Raw genomic sequence first — 26,536 nt, 5'->3', positions numbered from 1 at the left:
GTGGAATGGCTCTCACGCAGAAATAACCTATACCATAAGTTAGACCCAGGTAAGCCATAAAAAAACTTTCTGGATGTTAATGAAAGCAGATTTTAGGTTAAGGTCAGTTACTACCAATGCAACGCACAGGTATTATATACATACACATATATATGCACTGAGAAAAATGCAAGACAAAATATTCACTTGCACAGTTTTCTCCATAAGAGCTGAGGAAAAAAAACAAAACACCCCACACAAAACATGACAAAAAGTTATGACATAACTCCTGCATTGAAGGCCTTCTTCAGATAAAAACACTAATAAGTGCTGAATAACAACTTACATGGAATAGAAAAAAATGCTTCCATTTCAAGTTGCAATAAATATTTTGCATGGAAAAGATTAAAACAATTTCACCAGGCATCTTCTGTAAATATACAGAATCACTTTTCTAAAAGGTAGTAACGTTTTATACACATCTCAAATACAGACATTTCTGTCTTTAGACTAATACTGTGAGTTCTATTTCCATATTAACTCTAAGAAACTCCACGATCTTAATTTTCAGTACTCAAAGATAATTCTGTGACACTTTTGTAGAGATGATAAAAAAACTTCCCAGGCTAAGACAGACTTATTTTATTTGTTCAAACATTTACAGTAGTGTTTTGTTGTTTTTTTTTTTTGCTAAGCAATGCACAAATAAAAATATAAATTTTAAAGAAATGCACACAAAGGGAAGATAATACTCAAATTCTACATGTTTATTGAATCAGACCTTGTGTTAACATATGACAGTGAGGAACAGTCTAGCAACTCAAATAAGGACTTAAGACACAGCCTACAGACAAATGTAGGCTAATTATGGGATAGATGTTTCTAAACAGCAGTGGCAACTTAAGCTATTGCTCCCCCAGTTGCTTTTAGGTTTCCCTAACCAAAAGTTTCCATCCCCCAGCTCCATCAGCAGAACAGCACATGCTGAATGCTCGCTGACCTACTTTAGACAAAGTCAACTGAGCTAGCTTACACAGCAGTCTGAACTAGCCCAGATGATTTAGTCCAAAGCAGATCAGGGAGCACTGACATGAATCCACATGACAGAGCTGTGGGCATAGTGGCTTCCGGCGAATGAGTAGAGATGAGGAGGTAGAGATGGTGAATTTTTAAATCATTCCAGCAAATCTGGAAGTGATTAAGCAGATTCTGGACTTAACCAGAGCATCCAGAACAGATCACATACACATTTGTTTGGAGGAAAAAAAAAAAATCCCCCCCTCAAAAAACAGAAAAACACCACAGAGTAATCCCAATACAGTTAAACAACAAAACAGATGCTTCTATCATCATCATTTCTTTAAAGACTATGCAATTTAAAAAGCAGCTTACATTTCATCAAGGGCTCATCATTGCTTGTATAACTTTAAGAAGTATGCTATCATCATAAATTATTTGCTTGATAAATATTATTCAATTATAATAAAATATAGATATTTAAGCAATCTGGTGTGGAGAGGAAAATATCTTAACAGAATATTTTAAATATTTGCACTTCACAACTTCCCCCTTCCACACATGTGCTCATAAAATATAGTTTATTAAAAAATACAAAACATTTTTCAAAGAGAAACATGGGTAATAATAAGGAAGCTGTTTCATTTCAGCATCAAGAATATCTACATGCCATTCATACTATTATTGCACTACAAGACTTTTTAGTTAGAATGAATTTACTGCCATTGAAAGGTACCAACCTGACAGTTTCAAAGAAACCTGAAGTTCTCTGTCTCTTTCAAAAGGCCAAGGATCAAACAGCAGATATCTGGCTAACATGAAGGCATCCTTTTCTCATCAACAGGTTTATTACATTTTTTAAAATCAGTGAAATCATTTTGTATCTTGTAAGACTGAGCCTGTCAGGGTTGGTGTATCACCTCTTATTGAAGTAATTTTCAGGGAGTACAGCAGAAACTTGCCTGGGCTCTGAATTCTTGCTCTTTTCCTTTGAAACTGCAACACCAACCAGTTTTTGTCTCAACTGATGAAACAAATGTTCATAAGAACTGAAATCAGGAAACTCACCTCTTCTTTACTGTAACACAGCTAATACCGCAAATCAGTTTAGTGCTGAATTGTCAGAGGAAGTGCAAGCGTGAGTTAGTACGTCTGCCACACGCAGCCCAGCACTGGGCACGGCAGGGCTGCTGGCGCGGGTCTGCGATGAGGGCCCTCACGCGAGCCCAGCCTGGCGCCCTAGCTGAGGACACCTGCTTGCGCAGGCAGCTGCCCTGCCGGCTCCCGGCAGCTCCAGCCTCCCTGCTCTGTCTGTTGAACAGTGGAGGCAACCCACAAGACTGCTGGTGACTCCAACAAAGTAGTTTCACATTTTCAACACAAACAAACAAAAACTAAGTGCTAGCAAATTTTGTTTCTCAGAAACAACTGAGAAAATTGTATTATTCTCAAAAAAATTAAATGATCTCGGTTGTCTTCTCATCATGTTCTTTTTATACAGCATGCAATGACTTCAAAGAGACAGTCATCTGACTCAAGCCTACCACTGATGCTAAGTTAATTTGCAGTCATAAAAAATTATGAAATACTTCATACAGAACACATTGTTACATAGTCATTTAAAAAACATTTCAATTGTATGCTTGGAATTGCTTGACTTGGCCTTTTTTGGTACTGACTGTGAAGTTGCAAGTCCAGACCTAAAGTTAAAGGAAAAAAAAAAAAAAGAGGGAAACATACGTAACACATTCACACAACTTTACAAAACTGAATAATTTGATAGCTTTATTATTTTAAAATAAGAGTGTCCAGAAAACCCTTACCTTTTTGTTCCTTGTGATGGATTTGTACACTGTTGTCCTCTACTTAAACTTCCTGAAGAATAATTGAGAACGACCAAAATGAATTACTCATACAGAAAGAATGCTGTGGAAAATACATGCCTAGCAAAACTTTTAAAAGCATAGTTCTGGGTAAAGCTTTTCCTTCCCATTCTTTTCTGACATACCTGAACTCAATCTCTCTCAAGAAGTAGGTAGCATTTTATTATCTGCAGTTTCAGTACTGTTATTTATAGTAACATATTTAAAAGAGAAAAAACAAAAACCTTTAGTTATTGAATTTTAAGGGATTAATTTGAACCCTGTTGCAGTTGTTATAAATATTTCAGCAGAATGTAGTTGATTTTCAGGCTCGTTATTGAAAACTGTTTTCAAATTGTTTATTCTTTAGGGGAAAAAAGAATCTTTACTAACAGGAAGGCTTTCATTTAAAACAAAGCCTGTCTGCACAGTTAACAACAATAGTACTTACAAAATTTTCTTTGTAAAAGATTCATATTGTAAGTCTTAATTGCGTTCTAGTAACTTCAACTCATTAGCATTTTAATTCCATCTCATTAAGCTCTCAAGCTAGATGAGAAACAAGGCATTTTAAGCAGCTACAGAAATACCTGTGCATTGCCTCTAATCTTGTCAAAGATTCTTCATCATCATAACCCCCAAATTAACTCTTCATCAAAAAGAGAAGCTACTTGAGTAAATAAGCTATTGGTTTGGCATGTTACAAGTGCAGTTATGTGACACGTTTTATTGGTGGAGGGGAAAAAAAAAAGGAAAAAAAAGGTTTGCAAGTTCCTGCCTTTATGCTTTAGTTCACTACCTCTTTGTTTTTGCCAACACATTACTTAATGGAACTTTTATGTCAACTGAATGAAATGATCCAGGTTAAAAACATTTTCACTGATAGAAATTTCAGAGTGACCTTACAAACACCTTTCTGAGCATGGTTGGAGGGATAGCAAACATGGGATTGGACAGAAATGAGTAGTAATTCCTACATCACCTTCACCACAAAAGAGAACACACTGTGTAACTACCACCTCATTCATAAATCTAATTTGTCATTGAAAGGGATTTGATATTTTTATTTAAAAAGGTTTACTCTTACACAGACCTTACATAAATTAATTTGTGGCAACAATCTCAAAGCCCTGAAAAGTTCAAAGTATACCATAACCAAATTATTTTTATTACACAAGTGAGTAATTGGAACAATCAAATAAATCTTCATGTGTATACTCACCAACTCTGTCTGAATTTTCCATATTGTAAGTCTTAGTAGGACAATCATTTTTTTCTGTCAGCTCCTGGATAATGCCTTTATTTAAGCAGATATCCACATGCCTATTAAATGACATAAGGCTAGTGGTTTTCTGTTCTAAATTACAAACTGGACAAACAAGAACATTGTCTTCTTTGGCTTCAAAGAAACAGGATGAACTAGTTTCTTCTATATTCTCAGGCTTTTCAAGATGGTCTGCATTCTCTAGAGGAATTCTTTTGGGAAGAAGACTCTGTTTTATACACACATTTCTAGCCATATCACTGAGCTGGCTAGGCTGTCTTTCTTCGTGAGGTTTATCAACTACTATCTGAGTGAATTTTTCTGTGCTATTTCTAGCAGAGTTGCCAGATGTACTTGTTGACTGGCACGTACCTGCTAACTGATCTGTTTTATTTTTTTGACATACCTCAACATTTTCATTTTTACAGCACTGAAAAAAGTTAAATGTATTTTCTTTTGAATTCTTGTTCTTTGATATTTCTACAGTATCTTTAACAAGACTCCCAGCAAGGCACTCATCAAGATGTCTGTTAAGCTCTTCCAAATTACTGCTTCTTTGCTCCTCAAAGCAAACAGGGCAGGTGAAGATCTTACATGCAGCAGAATTCTGTATGGTTGTGACTTTGCTTTTTTCTTCCATAAAATTTGCTGATGATTTCCTATCATGAAAGAGCTGCTTATCTACCATTTCATTTAGAAAAAGATCCTCACTGTTTTGTTGCCTTGCAGCTCGCTTTTTATCAAAAAAACTCCCTCCGGGAGTTGCTTCTGAATTTTTTGTGCAGTATTCTTGGTTGGATTTCCCTGGCTCAAGCCTAAGAAAACTAATTTCTTTTCCTGATTTCAAAAAATTTGTAATGCTTTTTTGTTGGTATTTCTTCTCTTCTTCACTTAGAAATCCTGATACTCGTACACCTAATGATGAAGAACAAAAGTTATAAATTATAATACCAATTTTATGAAATTTTGATATTAGTACTTAATGAACACCTTTCTCAGGTATACAACCACTCAATAAAAGTGCACCTTAACTCTAAACAGAACCTATACTACCTGCAAATGCTAACAGCAGATCACAAGATCCATACAACTTTATTATCATACTTGAAGACTTGCCCAATTCTATCATTAATTTCAGTACCCATGAAGTATTAACTGACTGCACTATAATGGGAGGCTATAAACTTAATACAGTTATGTAAAATCAAGTCTGAAAGATAGTTCTGCATGAAGTTTTCCCCATCAAAATATTTTTTCCTTCAGCATATTTTAACAGAACAAATAAGTTTTATACCTCACTGGATGGTTCAAATAGAAAAATGTATAAGCACCTGAAGTATGTGGATCTTAGAATCCAAACATACAATTTACTTCCGCAAGAAATCTGGCAACTTCTATCAAAATAAAGCATCTTCAAATTAGAAGCACTTTTATTTAAGGCTTTTGTTTCTAAAAGCAGTTATGGACAGAAGCTAGTTGTTGCTGTGGTACAAAGCAGATTTAAAAGTTCTTTTAAGGTAGCAGAATTAAAGACTGCTATGCATTAGGTTTCTGCTCTCGTGCCGATGTGTACATTGTTCCAAGGATAACAGGTGGTAGGAAAGATATAACCTCAGACAGTGAAACAATCCTGAGTCACTATTTAGCACTTCAGAACTGCTCCACTTTGCAAAAACTACCAGGATAATGGAAAAAGGATAAATTCATTTAGACCAATTTTACTTCAGAGTAGTCTACTATTTTGAGACATGGTAAGTTCTAACTCTAAAAAGGAAGAAGTTTGAAATAGTATACCCATAAGTCTTATCCGTAAAGGATGAGGAGAAACAGTATCAATTTCTGTTCCTAACAAGTCTTTAGCAACAGCAAATATTTCCTCCTCAGTAGAAACAGAAGATGGCACAGTTGAAGCTCTTGTTTTTACTTCAAAGTTCACATTCTTCAGCTTCAGGGTAACAGTTTTACCCTACAAAAGAAAGTTAAACATACACCACATGGCACAGAAACAATTCTTATGTAGCTTCTATATAAAGGCACTAAAGCCATAGTCAAGACTGTACCCTTATTTCAGTACGGCAAGGGGCATTGCCAAGGACTTGTCTATAAGATTCTGCACTTGCTCCTAAACTGCTGCCAAAGCCAAATTCTCTAAACTGGTTCATTTGGCTATGGTCCCCAGCAGACCATCTGCCAACAGTGCACAGTCAATACATTTCATGCTCTGGCTGCAGCCAGAACTTCTGCCACTGCCTATCACAAATATATATCCCGACCTGGGAACTTTCTGCACCAGTTATCTCAACCTTGCTGGGAAAATGAGTAAGAAACCTTAGGCGATATCCAATGAAGGGTCTGGTGAAAACTTCCTCCTGCATGGTGCTATCAGAACAACACACAGCATCTATGTATGTAAAAGCATATAGGCTCATCAGGAACCACACAATAATTCTCAGAGTTAGTATTCTGCTAATCTAAAAGTAGTTGCCATCTTTTTCTTCAAATATAAATCCCTTGGCAACACTTTCAAAACCATTTGTGTCACTTAGCACATCCATCTAAATGTAAATAAATGGTACTCCAGTTGTTCTGGTGCTTTTGAAAGTTTACCTGTTATCCTTCACAGCCAATGATTTCCCTTTCTACCTGTCATCTTTTGAGACAACTTTTTATGGCTGAAGAGGGCTAATCAGAATTCTTTTAGGTCTTGAATGTCATTGCTTGCTTTACCATGAAGACCTCTACAGAAAATATGAACTGTTCTTTCCAAAGAACAAACAGAATTTGGGAGGAGAAGAAATACAGAGGCTGTTCATACCATTCATACCATTAAATGGTATGAATACCTTTTCAGCAAGTATAGGACACATGAACTTTTTAGAACTACACTATGGGCTATCAACTGGATCCTCTGTGAACAGATGACAGAACACAGTCCTTTAAACACATCAGAATTATATGACTGGCCAGAGCACAGGTCCTAGACAGTCCACTCTTTTCAGCAGCTCTATTTGTTTATCAACATTGCTTTTTAGCATAAAATGTCTTATAAGCCAAATAACTTGGTGAATCAGTTTAATTTTTCACAGATATTATTAAATAGCCATCTGAGCAAAATCAAATTTCTGTCAAAATCTTGTGCGAATTAAAGAATGGAATCTTTTGAAGACAGTGCAGGGTAGAATACTGCTGAAAGCACTAACACTGCATTTAATAAACTTGAGTGCCAAGTGTTGTCTTTCTGCAAGTAAATAGAGAATAACATAAATACCTTTAGTCCTTCTTTCTGTAACTCTTGAGCCAGGTCTCTGCAAAGTTCTCGACACAAGCTGTACTGATCTTCTGCTGTGTTAATTTCACTGAATGTTCTAAGATAAAGATAAGATTTTTTCAGTATGAATCCCCAAATTTGTTCAGTGACTGCTATCTAAAAAAATTTTTTTTAACACTTTAACAAAACTACATCAGAAGAAGGTTGTATGGGTATAAGTGTTGACTTCAAAGGGAGAATAAATATTAACATGAATATTATACAGAAAGATCTATGCACATGTATGTATTTTAAAAAAGATCACAAACCCCTCCAAATAATTTGTCATTTCAACTTCTCATGCAGTATTTGAAAATGTATCAGATTTAAGCTCATTAATACTTAAATATTTACATGAGAGAATACTCATGCCAAGTGAATTCATGAAGCCAGCCAAGTCATTTGTATGTGATCTCCTTTGTACAGTGCTGTGTAACATCAGAAGAAAGAAAGGATTAGAAAGTCAACCTCTGAGCCAAGTAGCAGAAATAAGTAATGCAGATGCTAAGAAAGAGGTTGCCAGCTAGGATAATTATGGCAAGCCTCAGAGGAGGAAAAACTAGCTTTCTGCCAAAAATATTGCTGACTGCCTTCCTGAGAGCTCCTTAGCAGAGAAATTACAGTTTGGATTTTTTTTGGGGGGTGTATATCTGCCTTTCAGTAATAACTGGAGAGGAAGGGCGACCTTTAGCCAGTAGTGGTTTTAAGGGAAGCTGGTAGCAAAACTTATGGCTGCCAGATGCTTTTGGGAAGGTCTCACAGATCCATTGTTTCATGCTAGTCTTTGTATTTAGGAATGTGAGGTCCTTAAACTTGTGGATTTTACATCTCTAAGTAACATTCAGGTTTATCTGACTGTATTGAAAAGTCATCCCCTATTATGATTCACATTCCCCTAAAATGGTTGTAGGTTGTCAAAATAACTAAGGATGAACATTTTACTGTGGTCCTGTAACATTATCCAAGTGCTATAAATTATCCAGCTAGTGCTATACTGACAAGGCTGCAGTAATTGGCAGCATGGCAATACTGCAGTAATCGGGAAGCTGTAAAAACAGTAGCTTTGGAAGGGGCAGGATAGAGAGTGCTATTGCGGGCCCATCTCTTCCCCCATACAACTAACTGGATGACTTCAGCAGCTCATCTACCTCGCTGGTCTAAACCCGTCTCTCAGGCAGGAGAGATGAAGGGAAGAAAAACAGAAGGGTACAAGAGGCTACCCAGATTATCCATCTGCATCCAAACCAGCACAAGACTACAGCTCTGTATTTCTCGGCTCTGGTGGTACCAAACCTTCTGAGGCTTATTTAGGCTGCCCACAACTATTCTGTTGCATCAGAAGAAGCAGATAAGAAACAAAAACAGGGAAGAGAAGGCATCGGATTTTTCTCAATTACTCTTTGAAAAACTGAAGGAGATACTAAGCAAGAATAACATGGGGAGAAGACATGGAAACTTTCAAGATTGCCTAAGGTTGTGAAGATGTAGCTATGATCTCAAGCATAAGATTATACTGGGACTATGCAAACTGGGAAAATATATGCTGGGAAGTGAAAGAGAAGAAATGAAAGAGAAAACATAAGAAAGTGGCTGGTAACTCAGAAAAATATCTTGGCAAAACTTCATCACAGGAAGTCACATATAATGCGCTTACCTTGGCATAAAATAGAAACATGCCAAAAACTATATACACTTCCAGGTTTTCTGTCATTATGTAAAGCCCTTTGTGAGCCAATGTGATATATCTGGCAACTGTATACTGAAAAGTATATATCATCCATAGAAACTAATACAACCATTTTGCATTGATGGCCTGGATTCACTAAATCAGGTGGTAAAATGGAAAAGACCAGGGGTGGGGGATACATAACAGTCTTCAAGTACACAAAAAGGTTTTGCAGAGAGGAAGGAAAGAAATTGTTCCTCAGATCAACCGGGGCTTAACTTAATGGACTTAACTTGCAGCAAGGGTGCTCCAAATCAGATACTAGTTAAGCAGATTTATCCTAATTACAAAGACAACAAAGCTCTGGAATAGCTTATCTATGGGAGTTTCCAGGTTTCTCTAGAAATATTTTCTATGAGCTTAGAACTGCAGACATTCCTTTAGAACGTAATCAGAACAAGAACAACAGTTAAAAACTGGAACATATAAAAGACATTAAACTAGAACATACAAAATATTCAAATCCTTATATTCCCACTGTATATTATAGCTTAAAGACCATTTTGATGCATTAAAGGCATTAGAAGCAGATAATGAGAAAACAGAACAGATAGACAGACAGGAGTAACTCCATAAAATTCTGAAGCAAAAAAATAAAACCCAAAAGAATCTGAATTGAATCTGATAATCTGATACAGTGAACTCACTGTACATGCAATTAGCTTTTTAACACAGGCAGATATATGGTGAAGTTATTTGACTAAAAAAACTTTACTCTAGTTGGTATTAAGTAGGTTTAGTGATTAACATAATCTTTTCAACATTAAAAAGGCATACCTTTCAGTGCTCATACTTTTTCTTTCTCCATCCCTTTAAAAAGAAAAAATATTTTATATACTCGCTTTACTTAGAATTATTGTCTTTTTAATAAACTCCGAGTCAACCAATCGTGTCTCAATAAGTAACAGCAACCTTCTCTATAGTCTGGATGTTAGCTTTTTCTACAAATCTTATATATCAAGTTTAAAAGAGTACAAAAAGGAAACTATATTTCTTCATAAAACCTAATCTACTATAGATGAAGCAGAGTCATAGAATAGTCACAGAGGTCAATAAAAATTTAAAGTTTGTAAAATAAGTCAGCCTTCTCCATTATTAGGAGTCTGTTGAGTTAAAAACAAAACTAACAAAAACTAACTACAATCCCTATATTGTCTTGCCAAGCTATATACTGTGAAGTACTTCAATTAAAATCCTAAACATATTATGAATGTTTAGGATTCTCTTCTGAGGGGTTCATCTGAGGGATTAGTTCGCTTTCTTTCTTAGACTATCACCTTTTTTTAAAGAGGATGAATAGTTTTTCTCCTCATATTTGTTTTGTTCTTTTGACTGAGCATCCTTTAACAATTCTTCTTTATAAAAGGATTCCCCAGAGGATTTTCTTTTTAAATCCTTTTTCTGCTTATAAGTACAAGAAATAACAAATTTGGTATGCTCACATTTTCCTAAAAGAACCTGGTCAAAGACAATGATCATAAGATGAAACATTTACTGATGAATCAGATGTTGATATGTTACAGGCTTGCTTTCTGCACCTTAAAAATCACTGAAAACAAGTTGGTGTGAATAAAAATCAATTTCTTAGACAATACAATTAAAAACATTTTCCCCTTCATCTTTTGAAATGTTTCTATTTTTTTTAAACATACTATGAGATTTCCCAGACTACACAACACCTAAACAGGGTAAACAAAGGAAGAGAGTGCACCAATTTTTAAAGAATCATTTGAGGTTGCATTATCAGAACAGAAACAAGTATTTGGACAACCCCATTTTATTTTTCGGCAAGACACCTTTACAAAGTCAACCTTACTGCATATTTTGTTTCAAGTTAAAACTTCTGAAAAGGAAAAGAAAAACCCATAAGATTTGTGGTAGTACATTAGTGGCCTACAAAATGCTCACTGTATATATTATTTTGCAGTCAAATGAAAAATGGAAGATCAACCCTTGTCAGAGAAGTAATGGAAATAATATGTAATAGGTTTTTCTTAAGTACTTAAGACACTTGGGAACCTAACTCCTAATGAAACCAAACCAAAGTCTCGAATTATTTTTAAATAGAATTTCAGCACTTTTGAAAGCTACCTGGAAGCAATATTTAAGGAAGGAATACTCAAAAGAAAGGGCTCATAATCCTTATTTAGGACTCTTGGTTACTTAAGACAGCAAAATTTTTGTTTGTTTGTTTTAAGAACACAACAGAGTTACACATTTGTGTTCAGAGCAGCCTTAGAAGTGACACATATTATTGAAAAGATGTATTCACTAGTAAGAATCATTTTCCCCCTCCCAAAGAGGAGGCTAAAACCCATTCTGATACCCTAGTAGTATGACCTTCAAGAAACACATGAAGAGGGATATAGAAATCTTCAGTTCTAAGTCCAGCAAATTCACAAATTGTTATTTATGTTATTTGATATGCACATAAACATGAAGGGAGACAAAGAATTGAAGTCAGATACTTTACTTACTTTCAACAGAAGCATGAAGAAGATCAGACACCAACGTGAATGTTAGAATCACATAATAATAATAAAGAGCAACAATGGTTGCTCTTAGGATCTCTGCTTAGGATAAATAACTCATTTCTCATTAGTTATTTTATTAATTATGAGGTTATCCTAAACAATACTAACTTAATTTCTTGATATACACTTAGGCACAACTTCTCTGACGGACTTTTGGGATTTCAAATATTAGACATGGCTGTTACACATAATGGCCAAATATTAAAGCAAAAGGTTTGTATCTTACCTATAACTATACTAACAACACAAGCATAGTCACAAAACTATTAAAAATATATATATTAAATGAGCTAAATTTGCATATTTGTTGGGTTTGACAGTAAAATGTGTCTTAAAATGTATAGTATGTAACACACACAAGAAAGCATTTAGCAAACTGTAAATGCATAAAAAAAACCCTAAAACATACTTTTCCAAATGTGTTGAGCCCAAACCAAGTGAGATATCCAAGAAATTATGCCAAGATGCTTCTGAAAAAAGAAGAGAAAGCAGTGCCCTCTGCTGGTAAAGTTCTGAGCAAGTCACAATTCCAAGGGCTTTTAACATCTTCTCTGTTACTTTTCCTATACCCGGCACCTGAAAAAGAATAAGTATCAATAAGCTGGAAACTTCCTGTTTGTAGATTCAATATCTACACACTTTACATCAACCACTACTGGGCAGATTATCTAAAAAAAAGGTACATTTCTTCAGCAAAAATCTTGCTTTTAGAGCACAAAAGAAAAAACATACCTAATTGTATAGTAGTAAATGTCATGGTATCTCTTACCTTCCTAATGGGCAAATCTTTCATGAAGTCTAGCACGGCTTGTCTCTCAGGTGTAATTCTGTACTGTCCATTAGGTTTATTATGATCACTGCACATCTTTGCTAACATTGTATTTGGAGCTATTCCTTAAAAACAAACAAACAATAAACATACCTTATTTAAAATACAAGACAATCTTTAATTTCAGTTGTCCGAGATCTAAAGGTGCAAGAGTAACCTACACATTTGGCAAAGACTAAACATAAACAAAAGAGAGGAGATAACTGATGATAACTAGATTTGCTATAATTCTGAAGAAATGTTTGTAACAGACATGCAAAAACTTAAGTATATAAATACATATGGCAGCTTAAATATAATCAATGCACCAGCTGAAGCATACCAACTATTTTGTGATAGTCAGGGTAACACAACACTAATCAGTCATTAGGGGTTAAATATGATGCATTTAAAAATAACATCAGTTACCTGACTGAACAATTTTATGATGGCAATAGTTACAGTAAGAGAAAAGGAAATGCTTACAAGAGTTATAATAAAGTCTAATCTAAAGGAGATATTCCCTAATCGCAGTTCAGCAAAAGGATTAAATTAATTTTGACAAAATGTACCAGACTAAATTCTTCTGTGGACTACCACTACGATGCAGTTATTATTAAAAAAAGACATATATATTTCACGGATGCTGTTTGGTGGAGAGGGGCTTTGCTCTTTTCCATCAAAGTAAGGTTTACAAATATACTCTGGAATTGGTTAGCAACAGACAAATAGAATTATTCTGCTCTACAGTCCAAGTGATCTAACTTTTGATTTGCTTAATAAATTATTGCTGTAATTTATTAGTCAAGAGGGTAGAAATAACTATTTGTTACTGCTTATCAGTATTTTTCACTTTCTGTTTTTCATTTTTGGACATAAAAACTCTGATGCACTTATGAGAGCTATGTCTGTTTTCTAAACAGTAACTCATCCTTAGGAAGACAAAACTTCAACAGAACAAAATTCTTATTTTGTTATCACCCATGATACAGTATATGTAGGGTCTTATCCTGCCTCTTTCTGTTAGCTGTTCCTTTACATTCTGCTTACACTTGACATTTCCCTGACTACTACTTGGCTGCCCATTCTTCCACACCTGCTTTGTAAAGGTCAGCACTCCCTGACGACTCACTGACCTGGATCACAAAGCCACAAGGACAGCATCCAAACTAAGCGGCTAGGAATTTATTCTTTTCTAAGGACCTAATCCAGACATCATCAGAATAATTGAGACTTACAGATAGGCTGCACAAAGTTAAAAAAATCTAAAACTTGAAAGATAAATATTAAAAAGCTGGTGAATAATTTATTAACTTTGACACTTACTTCTTGGAGAATTAGCATTTTAATGAATGTTAATATTGGCATAATCAAGGAACAGTGTGGAGAAGCATTAGAATACTTAACTGTATAGATCTGCTATTCAAACTAACAGCAGCCAGCAACAGATTTCTCTATGACCACAGGCTTACAAAAACAATCTATGTGAGGCACTAAAACAAGTATCATCAGTGTTAAGACTAGCACCTGAGCCCCCTAGTCATTCTTCCATGTTACTTCTATTTAAAAAGAAAGAAATAAAAACAGTTATATCATTCTTTTTGCTAATAACATAAGCCATTGCAAATACTAAGAAAGCTTTTATAAAAAAAAATATAAAAATATATATATATACACACATACACACACACACATACATATACACACACACACCTGGGTTTGGTTCCTATAACATTTCTTGAGAGACCTGAAAGTCAGTCTTTACAGACCTACAAACAGGGCATACTACTTTGCAGCACAAGAATGCTATGGCAATGATGATTTCTTAAACTTGTAATGCCCTCCGAGACTTCTGTGTGGAAGACACCATGGGAATAAAGCATTATCATTCATGTGTGTCTGAATACCTGCACTAGCAGTCAGTCTAGTTTTCTGTTCAATCCTAAAGCGAATTTCCTTCACAACTTCCTCTGCAGAAGTTCCAAAGACAACTGAATTCACCACTGACGGACCTCTTTGTTCAGGGTGGTCATCTGTCAGAGATGCGTTGTCTTCAAACAGTAGCGGTGAAGAAGAGAATGCATCTTCGTTTAAACTGAATTTGGCAGACATATTTATATCCTGTTTATCTATGTTATAAAAGAATTCACAATTAATCCATCCATATACAATGCATATTTTATTGACTGCCTTCTGCAGTGACTGAAAAGTGTTGAATGGCAATTTCACTTTTTCTGTTTGAATAAAATGTATATAAACATTTACCTAAAATAATTGCATTGCTTTTTTGTTTTAAGAAAGGGGAGCCATAACTGCTTTGTTCTTAATACGATTTGAGTTTGACTTTAGATTAGGAGAACTGGCTAGTTGATTGGACTTCACTTCTAGAAAAACATCAAGGTTTAAACCCTGTTTAATTACACCAGCAGAAGAATGTCAAGGTTTTGGCATTATTTTTTTTCATATCAGAGTGAAGGACAGAGGTTCCCTTTTTTTGTAGGAGCAGAAATCCTTTGCAGAAGCTTTTTTCAATGTTCTCCAAGCAAATTAAGGTTCTAGAATACCTGGTTCTAGAATAGCCAACCTGGGGAGCTTACTTGTACCTGCAGTCATCACAGAATCTGTAAAATCAGCAGCCTTGTGTCTGACTCTACAAACACTTTACTATTACAGATTCACATTCTGTTTGCTTGTGTTTCAAAAGAAAAGACTTGAAAAAAGCATGAAGAGACATGTGACTACATATCAGTGACACTTATTTTGTAAAGACAATGTCAGTTTGTTTCTTTTTGTTCTACTAATGCTTTTCAGAATACTGTATCCTTGACTATCCTCTTGGCTATTTCAAAGGCTATTTCAATCATTTTTGAATACTGAGAATATAAATGTTTTGGTTTGTGCAAACATTAGCACAACTCCTCCTTTTTTATTATTCCCAACTGTGCACACAGCTGTGGGTGTGATTCCAACTACATCTTCTAGAGCCAAATGAAATGCAGTCATAATTTAATCACTACTGTACTCTTGCAAGGTTCACTTTCTTTATACATTTTTAGTCTTGCAAAACAGTCATATTAATAGAGCTTATGCACACTGTCTTTGCAAGACAATTTCTCATGTTTCTGCTATATAAGACTTACTGTACTACTAGGAAACACCCTTTCAAAATATCAATAACCTTTAGAACAATGCATTTGTTTATTCTACACCTGTTTAAGTCATAAGGTTATTACTACTTACTTGCACAATTAACATGTTGAATTGTAAAGGCAAAATACATATCTAAAACTTTTGATTGGGATTAACAAACCTAGCACCATTTATCACATGTAATCATTCACAAGTTAAAAAAAAGAACATTCCCCCAACTCTGATTCATCAGCAGCACAGCTTTTATGCATGGGTGAGTAGCAGAGAAAGTTAACACATAACCTATACAAAAATCAGAGGCAGAGAATGGATGGGAGTACAAATTATCCAAGGACTTATATTTAAGTACTTGTACTTTTAAATTGGTGCAGCTTATTTGATGTGTACATGATGTGCATGAAAACAGAATAATTAGCTTACCATTTTCTGTAGTGCTTTCTGTGTTGAAGTACCACCTTCTCTTATCTTCAGGCCAGTTCAGTCTTTCCTCCAAATACTCTGTTATATTCAGATAGGCTTCATCTAGGCCCATAGGCATAAAATTGGGATCATATTCAGCCAATATTTCTCTAACCTTGATAAACATATAGTGAATGTTTAAAGCCTTTTTACTGTAACAGCAGATCTTAACACACAATTTTCAGGTGAACAAATGTGCTCTGAAGCTTCAAGATGATCAAGCAATACTTAAGATATTTATAGAACAAATAATTTATTGTCAATGCAAATTTATAGTATTGATTCTCACAAGTAGCAAGATATCAGTAATAAGTAAGAGTTAAACAGGGGTTTTGAGCAACATCTTTTACTATAGAGGTCACTAAGATCAGTGTATAAAGACCCCACAGACACTAGGTTCAGAGACACTGCAGTAACTTCATGAGCAAAACGCTGGGGATCTGGGAACCTGTTAGAACTTTGGAACGAGCACATGATCTGATGGGGCTTTTTTCTTGCACTGTGCATCAGACAGGTAGTTTAAGAAAAGCCAGGTTTTTAGTTACATTCAAATGAAAGTAATAACCAATGGTTTGGGGATAGTTTAGAGCATTGTTCAGGACCACAGGCAAAACTTATCAGAAATTCTTCAATGATAGCTGCATCCTCCCAAAAGGCAACATCTTAAAACAAGTGGCCATGTTTGGTCACATGTGCTTCATTTTTCTGAAACTGATTAAAGATAGGATTCACTGCACAACTTTCAATGACAAAATGAAACATGTTGAAATATTTTCAATCCAAATCCCAAGGAAAAAGTATAAATATAAAACCAATCAATCTGCACCTTTAACACTTTTCCTCTTATCTGAAATACCAAATGAAATACATATCGTGTAATCTGAGATCCCTAACAAGTTCAAAGCCACTCTGAAATACTTGTATATATTTACTTAAAACAGAAGTGAGCAAAATTAAATTCAACCAAAATTAGTAATTAGCTTATTTTTAACCATGGGAAGAAGTTCAGGCTTTAAAAAAGGGATCTTGGCATAATTTTACTGAAGTCAATGGACTTGTACCATGCATGAGTTTGATTTAAGATCTGCAAAACACACAGTCTTTCTTTCTTTAAACATGATTGTGTGTATTCTAAGTATTTCTCCTGGTGCTAAGTAAAATCACTTTCCTTGGAGCAAGATGTAATTTCTTTCTTCCCTGTTTGCACATTATTTCCAGTCCCTCCTTTTAAAACATATCTATCTTCATTTTGAACTCACTAATGCACCTTGCTTCTCTTTCCAGTAATTAGCACTGCAAATGATTATTATGTTTTGTATGAAATAATTATCTCCAAGTTTCATATGTAGTTGCAGCTTTCTAATTATCAGATTATGCTCCGTGGTTTTGAAGAGGAATATGAAAGGGGTCAATTAGTATGACTAGTTCTTTACATAGTTTTGAAAACCTTTATCAGCATCACTACTGACTTCATTAAAATTGCAGTATGGATGAATGCAATGCTTTTTCACCTCCTTGCCAAAAACCAAAATGTTCTATTTAATTTATATTCAAACCACATCACTGAAAGTTTAACATTTAAACTAACACTTTTTATGTTATCTAAAACCGATGTATTCATAAAGTCTAAAACAAAGTACTTTCACTTTTGGTTAGAGAGTACTTCTTTCAGACTTACCTCTTTACTCACTTTGCCATATTTTTCGAAGTTTAATGGCACTATAGTTAGATGTGGGCATAGCTTCTTAGCAATAAACCCAGGCATGGCTGCACGTACACCAAATCTCCTAGCATGGTAATTTGAGGTGGACTTAGGAGAGAAGAAATAGGTTTAGTGTTCAACAATCAAGTTCTAACCACAAAGCTCCACACAGAAAGGACTGATGAAGCTGAGGGTTAATATGCAAGTCTTTTACCCCTTTCAGTATGTCTAAACTTTTAAACTTTCATCACTACATTTCACTGAAAAATAAAAATCCAAACATATATAGTCTAAGAATAGATGTTTCTGCTATTGTTATTTTTTCCCCACACAGAAAAAATTCTCTTTATAACAGTATCATTATGTTATGCTATTATATGTTTTATTATTCTTCAGATTCATGTAATCGATTTCTGTACTAGCTCGACATTTGGCCTTACCAACATACTCATTGATCCCACTGCTATAGGTTTTTCCTTCAGCTCTGGATTGTCTCGCATTTCTACAGCTGCATAGAAGGCATCCATGTCAATGTGTACAATAGTACAGCTAAGGTTACGGCTCTGCTCCAGTTCCATCACAAGTTTGTCCACCTGAACGGTGTATACAACCAATAATTAAAAACCTATTAACCTGGCAGAACTTCATTAGTATAGATGGTCCTAAAAACTCAAAAGCATCTGGCACATATTTAAAAAAAAAAGTTTCTGATGCAACTCATTCTCTGAGAGAACACTACTGCAGCAAATGTTCCAAAAAATAATGTTTTGTTTATTCATGCATAGCCATTCACCATTTATATTTGATATGTACTGATACACAAATTCTTTTTCCTAGATATCTTTAAAAGTGTTGTATCTATACTGAGGCCCTTGCGATATGCTGAACAAATCTGTATTGCACTTCAGATATATGAAATATCAAGATACACAAGGAGCAAATCTTGTTTGGCTGTATCTGTTAGAATGCTGCTATTACATGAATACCCTCATCTTCCTAAGTGGTGACAAAAATTGGTACAGCCTCTTCCTTTAACCCTCAGTTCCTTCACTATCAGACTCCTGCTTGCACTACATCTTATAGCAAAAGGGAGAGAAAATGAGAAAACAATAGAACATATGCATACAGATTATTACATTTAAATTCTTCTGGTCTTTAAGAACTGCCATTACCGTACAATTTAGCAATCTATTCTTCTTTTAAGAACTGCATGTAGGTATGCCATTTCAGAAAGTTCCCTGGCAAAAACACCTAAGTGTTGGAATTTTGAACTAAAAATGAATTGAAAGAAACAACACAGCAGAACAAAATTCTTCCAGGTAAATGTTTGCATCAGTCAAGGAGGCTTTAATGATGGTGCAATGTTCAGTAAAAATCTGTGCAAGTGTCATTGACTTAAAACATTTCTCACAAACACTATCAATGTGGAATGAGTTTTGGTTGAAAGTACACAGGTTCCTTCTAGAGATTTACTGAGTTATGGTAAGTTTAGCACTGAAGAAAATACAGTTACAGATTTGTTTAGCTGAAATAATTTGTCCTTTCACCTTTTTTTTGGATAGGCTGTACAAGAGTCAGGGAGAGGGAGGGAGGGAGGAAACTAAGTGCATAGCTTTGTAAGTTCAAAAATCAGAGTGCTTTACACATATCCAGTATCTGCAGCTTCCCTTAGAACTTTGTGGGGAGGGGGGGGAAAAGATACATCACCTGATTCAGACAGAAGCCTGGTAAAATCCATTGAAGACACAGCTTTAGCTAATGTGACACAGGTTATTAAAACAAAACAGAACAAGCTAATAGAGTGTAAATTTCCAACACTCCTAACTGAAGCTATCACACTAGAAAATTGGCTTAGACAGGTAAAGAGGATACCAACAGCTCTAAGATCCATCTATCTTGTCCTGTCAGGAATAAGCAGGTCTCAGAAACAAACAGGTCCCTGTCCCACTTAGTGAGCTACTGTTATCCCTTCTTAATATTCCTCAATATTCGTTATAAGAAAACATACCCTAAAAAGCTAGGTTGCTAGCAAAACTGCAAGGTGGCTTTGATGAGAAGCCCACACATGGAAAGTAGCAAGTTTCTCTTGTATGTTAAAGACATATCTTCCTCTCTCAACCAGCTGTATCTCCTTGTAGACTGAGCAGTACCCTGCTTGATCAGCTCTACCATGGTCCAAGGCAGAGGCCAGACACACAATTCTCGCCACAAAATATTTTCTTGGTTGTGCTTCTTAATTTGTTTGCATTTCTTTACAAAAAGACTTGCAGATGCTGTGTTTGTTTCTGAAGTATCTTTCAAATATGAATGAGGTATGAACTGTGAGTTTCATTAGTAAGCATGACTGCATTACTTAACAAGCAATTTTTAAGATTTTTAATTCACTGATTTAAGACAAGTATGTGGTCAGTACCACACACCATTCTGGAAGCAAGAGAAGCAAATCTCAAAGAAAAGGAAAAGAAAAGAAAAGAAAGAATAAAGGAAGTGCTATCAAACTATGATCATCTAAACACACTGACGACTATGCTAACCCCTATTTACACAACAAAAGGCTGTTGCTGTTGGAAAAAGATCAGTGAGCTTCAGGCATTATAGAGCTCAAGAAATACAAGTAATGAAACGGAACTGAAGTTTCACTTTGCTTGCAAGTACAAGGACACCCGTTCCCACATGACATCAAGGTACCAGTGCAGAAGTGTCTCTGGCTTGATTGCACTGGGTCCTGAAGAGGAATATTTCTGTGCAATTTGCACAGTCACTTAAACACAGCTTCTCTCTTTTTTCCCCTCTCAGAGTTGCTTAATAAAAAAAAAAAACCCTAATCCAAAGAAACATCCTTAGAGATGAAGATACTTGAACAAAGATAGGTGGCTATGAGTATTGCACCTGAGTAATAATTTACTAACCCTTTTTTCTGGTTTGCTCCAAGTTCTTTTGAGGAGTGAAAGGCTAGAACAGGTCCTCAAATTAGGCTATTCCATAAAGAAGAACAGAATATGCTCCCTGAGGTTACCCGGCTGGGCAAAACGGTTTGGATGAATTTAGGGCACAAGGGGGAAGGGTTGCAGTCAAGCCATTCAAACAGCAACCAAAGAAATAGCAGAGAAGTTACATGATTCAATATACAGAAAAAGGACAGATTGTTACATTTAAATTCTTCTGGACTAAGCTTATTTTCATTATCCTATGAATGCAGCAAGGATTAACTCACTCATCCATAAAAGGATGTCTTTATGTTCTTTTTTTAAACATATTTTATAAGTCATTTGCAGGTTACTCAAATTCAAATTGCTTAACTACTTTCAAGAATACTGTCTCTTGCTTCTCTAGTTACATAACTTAGTCAATCAGTAAGTACCATTTTAGACATACACTTTGGAAGAAAAAGCGAAAAAAAAAAAGAAAGGTCTGTTATAAATATGATAAACCAAAATAAAGATTAAGTTATGTAACTAGAGATATCCATCAAAAAAAAAGTAAAATTACATTAAACTGATCAGAAATATAAAAATAACTCCTCAAACAGAAAAAAAAGGAGTAATATGCCAAAACAAATACACCCAGACTTACTTTCAGAGTCCTATGCATCTGTATTCCCCTAGTAAGACGAAGAAGGTTATGAAACAGTTTCTTAGAGGCAAGTCAGGCTGAGAAATCTTATTGCCGAGAAATTTAATTTTGCTTGTAGCTATTTTTAGATAATCTAAAGAGTAACCTGGCATTGTTTCTTATCCCATGATGTAAAAATCATGTAAATTTTCTATCTTAAATTGCATTAAAAATTACTTTGTCAAAGTAAGATATGAAAATTTTATACAAAATCTCTTTTATATTTGTAAAAGCATCTGACAGGGCAAAAAGAGACCAAACACTGATACCACTTAATAAGATCATAGTAATTATTTACAGAGGAAATATCTGGGCTAAAATCCCCATGGATAAAAATAGCAAACATCAATAGAACAGTTTGCAAATCTGGTAGCATTTGGATATATTTTAAAGTATTATTAACTACTACTGCACTTCAAGCAATTGCACTCTGTGTAGTAAGACTACTCTAAATCTGTCACAGATAATTTCTCAAAAATAAAGAATTACATGATACTATACAGTGTGTGTGTGTGTGTGTGTATACATACATATACAAAAAAAAAAATATATATATATATATATAAAGACCTTTCCCTTATAATAAGACAATGACATTCCTTAGGAAAACTCCAAATTACCTTTTACCTTTCAGTTTATATTTAAAAAAAAAAAAGAAAGAAAGGAAAAAAAAAAAGAAATATTCTAACAGGGAAATGGCAGCTTTTAAAAGATTTACAAGTACCTTCTAATAGCCAATATTTACAAAACCAATGGTGGTAAGTGCCCTTCTGCAAAGAGGGCTTTTTAAAGAAAATGGTAGAAATATTAACAGACATTTTAGGTTTCCTAAAATACCATCAAAGATATCTTGGCATACACACACTCCAGGATTGAGAAAGAGAGCATTATGTTGCAGATTGTTTTGTTTATGTTATTGTTTCCAACATGCAATCAGGATTTTGTCCAACAAATCCAATAATAGCATGGGGGTTTTGGTTGGTTTGTATTTACATTATAGCACTTGCATCAACTGCCAACTTAAGAAGTCTTATCTCTGCCTCTAACCATCTTACAAACCAGGAAGACTTGATCTGAAGATAAGAACTTGTAGTGTTAATGGAAGCAGATACATGCATACCTTTTTACTTCCAGAACATCTATCACTTACAAACTTCAGGAAAAGAACAAATTCTCTCATGGCATATCAGAAGGTAGTACTGAAAAGAGGAAGAGTTAAAGAATTTGATAGACAGGAACAATAAAGAAGGTAAGATCACAATGAGAGTTGAACCTATATCAAAGAAACCTAGAGAAGCTGATTAAACAATACAGATCACATACTTAAAGGACAAACCAGACTTCAAACGTTAAGGGTGGAGATAATAGCCTGGGGAAGAGTATCTGAAGGGTAAGTGACAAGAGGGGGAGGCATTTAGGATCCTAGACAGCAAGAGAAAAAGACCAGCTGGGCCAGGAGACAAGGACTTAAATGAGGCTCCTTGGGGTAAAGACAAGGATTGCTTTGGAAAGACTGATGGTAATCTGGGCATGTGTGACAAAGTGAAAGATTTAGGATAGGATAGATTGAATGAAGGAGGGGAGGGAGCAAAAGGGTCAGAACTTGGGACGAAGATACGAGGGCAACACAAAAATCACAGACCAGAGTACATCTGCCTACAAACGGTGGAAGCAAGCGCAAAATTTCCAAATGTTTTATAGCTTGGTTGCCAGCAAAGATCTGAAATCTGAACTGGCAAAAAAGTGTTGATTCTCATCCCCCTCTAATGATTGTTCTCATGCAGGATGGAAGCTGATGTAGTAGTTACTCCACTGGAACTAAAGGAGACTGCTATTTAAGCAAGTGGCATATAATTTCAAACCTAAGCTTTGAAATGTAGGTTTTAGTAGGGCAAAGAATTTCACTCTTTTGTAATTTTCTTTTAAATGAAGTAAGTTTCATAAAAAAAATTCAAAAGAAAAGACAATTAGTGTTGCAAGATTAAAGAATCAAGTTCAGAAGACGACAGCATTTAAATTGTCTAAGCAATTTAAATTTGTTGGCTTTCATATATGTACCATACATGCTTAAATTACACAATCATACACTAATTTTTATAGGACCTGTTTCATTCATTTCATAAGAAAGACTACGTTCTCTGTAAAAAGAGAGTTCTGTAGTGAAGAAGGCTGAAAATGGAAGTACGGATTTCATGGTTAAATGATGCTACCACAGAAAAGTCAAAAAACTGACAGGCAGAGACTTCCTAATTGATTCATGTTAAGGATAAACAAAAACAGTTGAGGCATGCGAGCTTATAACAAACTTTTTGAAGGTACACAGTAATTGCAAGCTTTTCTGAGCCCCAATTTGAGATACAGACTAATTTATGGAAGTGATTTGGAGATCTGTAATATACAAATAAAGACTGTACACTGAAACTCAGGACCTGTAAGCCTCATAGCAGCATCCAAAATTAAGGGATGCATTCAATCTTTATTTGCCTCAGTTCCTCATGTGCAAAACAAAAATATTACTTTACTCTGCTGGAGTATTGCGAGAACTTTTTAAAGAATTCACACTACATGGCGTACAACAGAGTAAAGTCTGTGAGGAAGTCAGCAATTGTGCACTTAAAACTGGATTAGACTAGTGTATAAGAAACAAGGCTTGGAGCTGCCCACTGAACAATGGGGACAAGAGTAAATATTGAATAATTGCTCATTTAGTGAACACTGTCCACACTGTGCACTGAATGAAGCAGGAATCCTGTTAGGGAAAAAACGCGCACAATCATGTAATTAAAGACTGAATCACAGTACAAACGACAAAGGAACAAATTAAGCCTGTACAAGCAACCTGAATTCTGTTGTGCTTAAGAATGCTTAGTGCAGACGTATTAGTAGCTTAGTATTGTAGTCTTCTTTGAACAAGCTTTGATACCCAGTACTATTTAGGACACTGTTATCTATCACTGTAGCATCTAAAGAGAAATATTCTCTTCGTCATTCTAGTTCAGCAATAGTTGTATTTCTTATGACTGCTTGCCATGATGATTTTTTCATTAATTACTATAAATAAGGAATAAATTACCTGCAGAAGAGTTGACAATTCTGATCTCCTCCCATCCCATTGTAGGCCATTTAATACAAATATACATATATTAAAAATATAGCAGTAAACTATAGGTTGCTATGATACTTATTAACAAAGTATTCAATAAAATTTTTCATAAACCACAATGATATCCTTTTAAATTGTTCAGACTTAAAAGAACAGGAATTATTTTGCTTCATTTTTTGCATATAGAAAACATTTCAGATACATTTAAAAATATATTTAATTCTCTTCTAGCAAGTTTATAAGCTTACATCATCAAAACATTGTGCAGACTTTTAGTTGCACGACTAACACCAAAATGCCAGTTAGCACTGTGCTCAGCACCAGAATTTAATGTAGAACACACCGAAATATTTGTTATTCTCCATTTACTCTTAAAAGTCTTTACAAGATTAGTACCTGCAGCTGTGCTTTCAAGAGCTGTGGGCTTGTAATTTTCTCTTTTAGCTGCATCATTTTTTCAATTCGTTGGTTAACTTGCTTATCTTTTTTAAGCTCATTTTCATAAAATCTAGAACCCTGCAAGAAAATTGCAAAAACACTAAGGTTTTTATTTGTTTGCCTTTTCCTATAAACAACTAAATAGTAAAACATCTCTATACGTTAAATTTTAATAAGAATCATTTAAAAATATTTAGAATGATCAAATGTAATCTTTAAACACAGACAACCTAAAACACAGTAAGGTTTTCTAATATTTTGGATTTTTATACAACTGAAACAAAAGAGACCAATGGTGCTTTTCATATGTCTTCCCAAATGACACAAATTGAATATTCTTCCTTCTCAGATCCACTAAGGGTTTGGGAGACTATTCAGAAAACTTGTTATGTTTACAGAAAACAACTAATAAAGGTAAATAAATATCAAACTATTCTTTGCATTATCCTCAAGATAGTGGGTATAAAACAAAATAATTGTTTCACCACATTTCCATACAGTTGAATCTATATGGAAGTAAATAATGACATCAGAAAAGTCAAATCCACTTCAAATGCTGAATACGTTATTAATCATTTAATCTTGAAGGATATTGCAGAAATAGAAACTATTTGGAAAAAGATAATAAGCAAATGGACATGAAAAAGCCCTCTCAGCTGCAAGTTCATAATTGCTTCTTCAAGAAAAGGAATGAATAAAAGAGGACATAAGTAAAATATATGAGGACAACAATGGCGTAGAGAAGGTACACTGAGACTTCCCTTCCTGACTTATAACAAAGAAAAGAGGGCATACTCTGAAATGGAAAAGTAGAAAATTCGAAGCAAGGAAATAAATTATTTTTCACACATCATCTACTTTGCTTATAAGAGAAGTAACACTTGCAGGAAGAGGTAATATCTTTTCTTGTTCCAGCTGAAAAAATTGGAAAGCAGAAAAATTTTCAGTTCAAAGTCTTTGACTACCAAACAATGGTACTGAGGCCAAGAATTTAGCAAGAGTCATATAAGAACCAGGCATTTATACAAAAAGCAAGATTATCCACTTTTATAGTAATGATAAAAAGGATTAGTGGAAGGATTATAACACATCATGTCTCATTGCTTAGAGGAAACCTCTGATTAGAAGACATTAAGGTATGTTTTCTTTCAGTATCAGACATGCATTTCATCTTTTCTCTCCTTTGCAAACAAACACTACTTTTTGAGTCTGGTTGAAAGAAGTTAGTACTAAAGTGTTAGTGTGGCAATCAACTCAATATTTAAGATTGTTATTAAGCTTTTTTTAAAAAAATAACTCTTGCAGTATTTCAGTTGCACAGTTAAAATGTTATAGGATCTTGTTGCAATACAACTGTGGGTAGTGTGTGTAGGTATAATTTTGAAAGGAGTGAAAAAAGGAAGAAAGGTTTAAGAAAAAAATAGAGTTTCTTTTCAGATTTCTGGAGTTACCCTGATATTATTTTCTCTTGCTTTATTTAATATAAATATGTTCTAACAGATAGAAGACTGTACATCTTCAGTTTTGAAAGTCCATCTTATACCTCATTCTATCCCAAAACAGGAGATGAAACAA

General features: G+C 34.7%; 1 protein-coding gene across 8 annotated transcripts in view; it reads right to left on the bottom strand.

Annotated features, from left to right (window-relative positions):
- Positions 1-2,287: 2,287 nt before the first annotated feature.
- Positions 2,288-26,536, bottom strand: part of POLK (DNA polymerase kappa) — a 36,014-nt gene continuing 11,765 nt past the window's right edge. For 6 of the 8 annotated variants that reach the window (XM_067316505.1, XM_067316510.1, XM_067316511.1 and 3 more), the window contains 13 exons: positions 24,920-25,039; positions 18,249-18,401; positions 17,785-17,916; positions 16,068-16,221; positions 14,405-14,626; positions 12,459-12,583; positions 12,099-12,265; positions 9,933-9,965; positions 7,391-7,487; positions 5,917-6,088; positions 4,081-5,037; positions 2,820-2,871; positions 2,288-2,696 (listed from right to left, as the gene is read on the bottom strand). In XM_067316505.1, coding sequence (XP_067172606.1) covers positions 2,612-2,696; positions 2,820-2,871; positions 4,081-5,037; positions 5,917-6,088; positions 7,391-7,487; positions 9,933-9,965; positions 12,099-12,265; positions 12,459-12,583; positions 14,405-14,626; positions 16,068-16,221; positions 17,785-17,916; positions 18,249-18,401; positions 24,920-25,039 — 2,469 coding nt within the window. In that variant the 3' untranslated portion in view covers positions 2,288-2,611. Of the gene's footprint in view, positions 2,697-2,819; positions 2,872-4,080; positions 5,038-5,916; positions 6,089-7,390; positions 7,488-9,932; positions 9,966-12,098; positions 12,266-12,458; positions 12,584-14,404; positions 14,627-16,067; positions 16,222-17,784; positions 17,917-18,248; positions 18,402-22,540; positions 22,549-24,919; positions 25,040-26,536 lie in introns of those variants that run through there. The other 2 variants (XM_067316512.1, XM_067316513.1) reach the window with 2 other exon arrangements.

This window comes from Apteryx mantelli, chromosome Z (assembly GCF_036417845.1).
Source record: "Apteryx mantelli isolate bAptMan1 chromosome Z, bAptMan1.hap1, whole genome shotgun sequence".
Lineage (NCBI taxonomy): Eukaryota > Metazoa > Chordata > Aves > Apterygiformes > Apterygidae > Apteryx > Apteryx mantelli.
This window is presented reverse-complemented; position numbering and strand designations above follow the sequence as displayed.